The 7587-nt window shown below is 49.4% G+C and overlaps 1 protein-coding gene across 1 annotated transcript; it reads right to left on the bottom strand.

Moving 5' to 3' along the window:
- Window positions 1–6029: 6029 nt before the first annotated feature.
- LOC136529866 (uncharacterized) lies at window positions 6030–7133 on the bottom strand. The gene has a single exon (XM_066522921.1). It carries the CDS (start codon window positions 6996–6998, stop codon window positions 6108–6110), a length of 891 nt encoding a protein of 296 aa, XP_066379018.1. The 5' UTR covers window positions 6999–7133; the 3' UTR covers window positions 6030–6107.
- Window positions 7134–7587: the final 454 nt, after the last annotated feature.

Below are 7587 nucleotides of genomic sequence, written 5' to 3'. Positions count from 1 at the left end.
TATGAAATCACTTGCTGTCTTCTATACCGGCTAGCCTTGTGGCCAGATTGTTTGCAAACGGAGTAAAGTTTCCTGCCACGGGTCTCGTTGAAATCTCCCCCGCCGTACATGTCTTCGTCGTACCCTCTCATAGCATTCATGTCCCCCTTCAGTCGTTTCTTCTTCCTCCTACCCTTCCCTACCTTCATTAGATCCGGATGCGGCACGTAGTCATAACCATTATAAGGTGGCCACTCTGTTGGGTCAAGATATGGCTCGAAGCTCATCTCCCAAATACTAACGGTGTTCGAACAGAGATACAAGGGTGACATATATGGCAGATCCTCATAGTTGTACCCGCGAACCCTGCAGGCCGTGATCATATGAGAGCAAGGGGCATGCATGATCTGAGGGACGTTGTAACTGCACTCTACCTTTTCAAGATCAACTCGGTAGTTTCGTCCACCATAACGTTCGTCGCCCAGGCTTGTGCCACCCTTACCCCGTACACTAAAGATATGGCGGCGGGGTCCATACGGCTCGACGGTGTGCTGCTTGGCCAATTCCTCGGCCTCCTTCAAATGTTTAGCTCCGGCCTTTCCAAAAACGCCCCTGCTCAGCTATATTCCTCTACGCAAGCCCCCACCTCTTCACAAAATATTCGTTACACTTATGAAAGGAGAACTCAACAATTCCAGACACATGCAACGATCGAACTCCGATGAATACACGGTTGAAGGACTCCGAGGAGTTAGTGGTCATGATGCCATACCTGAACCCCCCCTTGTCATATGTTAACGCCCACTGAGCCTTCTATTCCATCTATGCCTCTAACCAGGCATTTCCCGCTGTATTTACCATCTTATCTAGTTCTCTCTTTGCCTCCTTGAACTGGTGCTCTATACGTACATAATATAGAGCCTTTACCTTATCACATACCTCCTGCTTCCACTGATGTCATAAAAAATTAGCTGCAAAGTGTCTCATGCACCATCTATATACTAGAGGCGAGAACCCATCTATATGCTCAGCTGCAGCATTAAGAAGCCCTACGTGACGGTCGGAGATCAAACATATAGTGCGAGTTGGACCAAGCACTTGCACACGTAGAAGCCGCATGAACCATGACCACGATTCATTGTTCTCTCCCTCTGCCAAAGCAAATGCCACGGGTACTATCTGGTCCTCAAGATCAACAGCGGCAGCCATTATCAAGGTGCCCCTGTACTTTCCTATCAGGAAAGTGCCATCAACAAGTATGACTGGCCGACAAAACTAGAATGCATGTTTTGTTTGCGCAAATGACTAGAACACATGATAGAAGACATGCCTCAATGGGTTCTGAAAAAACATCCCTCCGGTGTCCACAAACCATTTCAAGCCAGGGTTGTAACAATGCATTACACATAAGATGCGGGGCACCCTGTTGTACATTTCCTCTCAAGTACCCCATTGAATTGCCAGAGCAATTTGCTTAGCACACCAAGCCTTTCCGTACATCACATCGTACCTAACAAATCTAGATATGGACTATTGTAAAGAAGACACCGAGATGTCATTGTTGTCATCAACGAGCCCCAATATACGACGAGCAAGGTAACGTGTAGTGAGCTGCTAATGATTTTCCTTCCCCCCTATTGTCTAGGCAAGTGTGGGGTTCAATAACTTTAGTTATCCTCCACTTGCCATCACTCTGTCTTCTTTGTGCATTTAACCTCCACAGACAACCGTTTTTGCATATCAAGTGGTACCTCAACTCCTGGTCTGAATGAGTGATGGCATACGGTCTACGGTGGTGCACAGCATAGTCCTGAAGGAAGAGTTTCATCTCTGACATTGTGTTGAATATCATCCCCTTCCTATGGGTTTCTGTCTCATGGTTATACAATTAATTCCTACACATATGGAGACCGGTATCACAAACTGCCATATCCGTCATGCTGACATCCCTATAGTTTGGAACGTCCCTGAAAGGTATGTTTTTGGACTTTAGTTGCTCAAGCTCAGTCGCTGTGTAAGGTGGTGGTGGAACATACTATTGCGCTTCGTTAATTCTGGCCCATGAATCATAAGGGATATCATCTGCAGCCAAATCTGTGACTAGTCTACCCTGAGCATGGACACCTTGCAAAACCTCAATTGGTACTGGTAATGGCATAGTATGTACCGGTACTGGTATGGCATCAGCCATTGTTGCCATAGCATCTGTACCTCCTTGGTCATCATCAGAATCGTCTGAATCACTGCTAACTACTTCACTGATCCTATCCTCCTCCTCCTGCTCCTCCTCTTCTCGTTCGAACTCATTCACATCGAAGTCATTGCTTATACAACCTACTGCAGTTGAGTAAAACTGCTTCTGCGTCAACTAACCGTCCAAATCCATCTTATCCTGAGTTGCTTCCCCTTTGACCCTAAATTCTTTTTTATTGCCTCCAAAACCATCAATGGACGGGCTGTCTTGAACACCATGCATCCTATACCTATTCTCCACCACCACCTCAGCCATGGGCACATTGGAACATTGGAGAACCCTAGTGTAGCGGGACCAGTGAGCAGGGTCGCGCAAGGGCATGAGGACATAGTGTGCCCTAGTCTTCTCAGTATCAAATCTCCCCTTTAGTGTGAAATCTCCACCAAACTTTATATTTAAATGGACACAAAGGTCGTTGAAGCTAGAAGGTTCATCAAACTATTCCAATTCTTCTTCCATATCCTCAAACATACAATCCTCTCTCCTAACAATTCCTCCGTATAAAAACCTAACACAACAATTCATCTGCAGAAGCATGTAAAAAAACTTCATTAAATCGTCGAAATCATCGTACGTAATGTCCATACTAACATTAATATATTTCCTAACTATAACTATACTAACTAATCAAATATTAACACTATATAAGGCATACTATAACTGTACTAATTAAACTACCTAACTTTATTACCTATACTAACTTATTATATTACGTATACTAACTAAACTATCTAACTATACTAACTATACTTTAATAATTTTACTAACTTTATTAACTGTGCTAACTATATTAGTGGAGTACCTCGTTGCAGCGCGTAAGACCGGGCCGGGAGGCACGGGTGCAGGGCAGCCGCCGTGCGTGACCGGAGGTTCTGACCGGAGGGGGAGGCGCGTCGGCGTGCAGGTGCGGCGGCCGCACTCGGCGACCGGTGGCCTGGCTGCCTGGCTGGCGCGGGGGGGGCGGACGCGGCTGGCTTGTTGGCGCGGGCGGGCTGGCTGGCATGGGCGGACGCGGCCGCGGCAGACGGCGTGCACGGCGGCGGGAAGGCGCGGGCGAAGGCGGGCGCGGCGGCCAGCCTTGCTGCGCTACTCGGAGAACGGAGACTGCTTGGGCACGCGGGCCGCGGTGGAGGTTATACCCGGCTCTGCCGCGCCATGGATCAGGGCGCGGCATCGCCCTGCCACGTCAGCGGCCAGCGCTTCTGGTCGCCGCCACGTCAGCTCTCTGCCGCGCTAGCATGCATGGCGCGGCACAGACATTTAGCCGCGCCAGGGCAATAGGCGCGGCCAAAAGTGTTAGTTTAAAAAAAAGCGAGAGTGTTAGATTTAAAATTAAGTTCGAAAAAGGTTGGCTGGCGTGGGCGGACGCGGCCGCAGCAGACGGCGTGCACGGCGGCGGGAAGGCGCGGGCGCGGCGGCCAGCCTTGCTGCGCTACTCGGAGAACGGAGACTGCTCGGGCACGTGGGCTGCGGCGAAGGTTATACCTGGCTCTGCCGCGCCATGGATCAGGGCGCGACAGAGCCCTGCCACGTCAGCGGCCTACGCTTCTGGTCGCCGCCACGTCAGCCCTCTGCCGCGCTATCATGCATGGCGCGGCACAGGCATTTAGCCGCGCCAGGGCAATAGACGCGGCCAAAAGTGTTAGTTTAAAAAAACCGAGAGTGTTAGATTTAAAATTAAGTTCGAAAAAGTGTTAAAATTAAAAAAAAATTTGCCTCGTTCGGCGGGTACGAAGTTTAGCTTGTTCGGCTTCTTTTTTCAGCCGAAACAGTATTTTTCTCTCATAATATTTTAGTCATAACAATATTTTTCAGTGATTTTCAGCCAAGTTTCAGTATCCATGACCGGTTCTTCTGGGGCCCTGCTTCTTGTCCTTGTCTAGGCTCCAGGTTCAGGTTCAGGTTCAGAATTCAGAAAGACGGAGATACCGTGCCTCCTGCAAGATTTCTCCATGATGACTGTCTTTTTTCCAACGAACACGAAGGGGATTGACATGCCTTCTTGTTCTTGACAAGTTCGTTGGGTTGCCGGATCAAGCTGTAGACCGTGATCGGTCAATATAAGGGGCTCCGCGTAGGTGTGTGTTGATTTTGTGAGAACAGAACGCCCGGCCATGTTCTTTTCTGGTACGAAAAAGGTGAGATTTGACGGCTACTTGTATTGTCACATGGAGAAATGGCTCAAAAAATCAGCATTGGATGGTGATTTGGATTTTGGAGGGCCGTTCGGAAGGATCTGGTGGACCGTTCCAGGAAATGTCTGACAAGCAGTTGATAAGTCGACTGTGATTTTTTTGAGAGAAAAATATCTTTAGATAGCTGATAAGCCGATTGATAAGTTCAACCATACAGGCCCGACGTCTTTGACGAGCGTGGATTTTTCTTGTTTTTTCTCTGTCCTCGATGTAAATTCACCAACCAAAATTCTGGGGACGAAATGAAGGTCGAAAAAAAAAAACACATATTCCAAAGCTAAAGTAGTGGTGGGATCAGCTTGCTGTTGCAGCTGCGGCTGCAATTTCTCAACTGTCAGCCACTGCAGCTTTTTTTGTTTTTTAAGTGGAGCCAGCCACTGCAGCTGCTTCAACCAACGAGTGGAAGGAGAGAGCTTAACAGGCCGGCCCACTAATAATTCACTTGGAGGCCTATGACATCATCTTCAGCGCCAATCTTAAGGTGGCTCACAGAAGGTTTTGTCGACACTCAAAGATGGCCCAGTTACCAAATTGAGCCTTGATTTTCAGCGTGAACAGTTCGTGCCCATTTTAGATGGGAAAAAGTTCATCTGAGCTACTCGACTATTGCGTGAGACCGATTTACGCTCCTCAATTAGAAAATTAATTTTTATACTTTTTAACTCTTGAAATCGCCTGATTTACTAATCTCAGCGGTTTTGGCTGACGTGGTGATGTCATGTCAGCCACAAGGTGGGTAAATCGGATTTCACGATAGTTCGGGGTTCGGGGAGATCAATTAGACTTTATAAAAAATGTAGAAATAACCTTTTAAAAAAATTATCCAAGTAATTTTCTGGAATAAATATGCATTAACAAACACTCAATTCTGGTTTAGTATCAGAAAAATTGTTTTTATTTAGAAAAATATGAAACTAGTTTTATGTTTTTTTTCTAAAATCAAGCTCCATCTTTTGGTTCCTTGCTTAGAATTATCTGAATCTTATATGGTCTTATAAAAATTAGTAACTAGATCAAATATCAAACAGAGAATGAAAATCAAAACAGATTCTTGCAGACCACAACATGAATCCACCAATATGGTGAGGTCTGGCCGACCTCACCGCCGGTGGAACCCCTACGGCCCTACCCCTCGATCTCGCTTGCACTGTGGCTCAAATCTCAGCTGGTGTGCAGCAGCGGTGCTTTGATGAAGCTGCGCTGAAGACGAACGAGAAGCACTGGCAAAACAACTCACGTTCCGGGCTCATGTTATGTGGCCCACCTCCGCTTGGGCCTAAAATCAGCCATGTAGCTACATTCATATGCGTGATACAGACATACACATTCTACAACCTATCTGGCCAACAAGCAAATAGTCACATGAAGTTGCCCATTCTCTACCCGTATCAGGAATAGGAACGATGCACTTGACACCAAATTTCTACTTACAAATTATGTCGCACTATTATGAAATATGTCAGTCGCAAAAAAAAAAAACATTATGAAATATGTATTGAATGATACACATTGGAGCACATTTGAAGCAAACATGACAAACAATTCTGCTTAGAACATGCTGCAGGACAAAAATTACTCTTTTTTCAGTGCGGATGATCACAACTCATTATACATACAGAGATATAGCTGACATTAATACCCTAATAATAGTCATCAAAGACAAAGAACTAGACCGGACCCTAAATCGTCTGAAAAGAGGGAAGCAACGAACGCCTGATGCCTGAGGAGATCCTACAGGCTGCTAGGCCTCCCCCTCGTACGACGGGATGCATCTTCCGTTGCTTTTGCTCAACCATCTTTGCTGCCTCCTTGCCGTTGATCTTCTGAATGGTGTGTTGACGCTTGATCTTCTTGGCTTCTTCGTAACCCTCACGCAACTTGCGTTTTGTATCCTCCATCTTCTTGCTCTCGTCGACTGCGGGCTTCTTGGTCTCACTCATGTTCGGTGTCATCTTCGCTGCTGGAACATACACCTTCTTGTATGCCTCGGCGACAGGGACGGTAGGAAACATCTTCGCCGGCGGGATGTGCAGCTTCTTCTTGTGTACCTCGGCGGCGGGAAGCATCTTAGCAGGCTTTACGTGCAACTTCTCCTTGTGTTCTCGCGCGTTGCCATCAGCGATCACTGCAGAGATGCCCTGGTGTGGGATCCGATCATCAGCAGGGAGCTTGTCGAGCTCCTCCTTGACTGCTGTAGTTGTGGCGACGTTGGCCGGCCTCCACCCGCGCACGACGTCGCCTACGAGCCTGCGGATCCGGGGCGAGCCATGGTTCCCGAGGGCGTCAATGGCCCTTGTGAGGTCGGTGGACGACAGCGCGCTGTGCGGGACGGGCGCCACCCGCAGAGTCTCCAGCGCTTCCGCCATGGCCTCGTCCAGCGCGCCGCAGAGCTGCTCGGCCACGCCGTCGTCCGTGGCGCCGCGGAGCAGCTGGAGGATCCGGATCCTCACGTCCCGGAACGCGGCGCGCGGGTGGCCGCCTGCCTTCTCGATCGCGTCGTCGATAGCGCCGAAAGCGCCATAGAATGGCCTCCACCTTCGCAGGGGTATTCCGCTCTCTTCGTTGGCCATGGTGGCGGCGGATGCGAGCAAGCCGGCGTGTATCGTCGGCGGGCGGATGCGGGCAAGCCGGTGGGTAGGGTCGGCAGATGCGAGCAAACCGGCGGATGCGAGCAGTGGACGAGCAGATGCGGATGGAATTGGGAAATTGGTGCGTCTTGCTATATAGAACGCGCCGATCGAATCCGACTCAAGTTCCTCTGCATTCAAGAGTGAGCATGACGCGTTTCCGCGAGCACATCGAATTGGAGCAATCCGACACCGACTCTAGCTCGGCGACTCTGCGCGCGCTGCCGTCGACTTGTGGGAAGTGTTTTACCACCATGGGAACTGCTGGACGCTGCCAATGCTACGTGCGCCGCCGCTAGGCATGGCCGCCGTCACGCGCTTTCACGAGAGCAGCTCGGCTCGGCAATATTCCTGCTGTACTGACGCAAGCACCCCCACTAAGGTAACCTCCTGCTGCTCTCCAACCCTTTTCCCCTTCCCACAGAGCCACAGTTCGACGGAAAACCGTGCGCGCCGCCGTGAACGCTTACTGCTCCGTCGCCGCGCTGTGCGGCTCCGCCGCACATGGCCGGCCGGCCACGTGACGTCTCCA

This window comes from Miscanthus floridulus, chromosome 19, assembly GCF_019320115.1.
Source record: "Miscanthus floridulus cultivar M001 chromosome 19, ASM1932011v1, whole genome shotgun sequence".
NCBI lineage: Eukaryota > Viridiplantae > Streptophyta > Magnoliopsida > Poales > Poaceae > Miscanthus > Miscanthus floridulus.
This window is presented reverse-complemented; position numbering and strand designations above follow the sequence as displayed.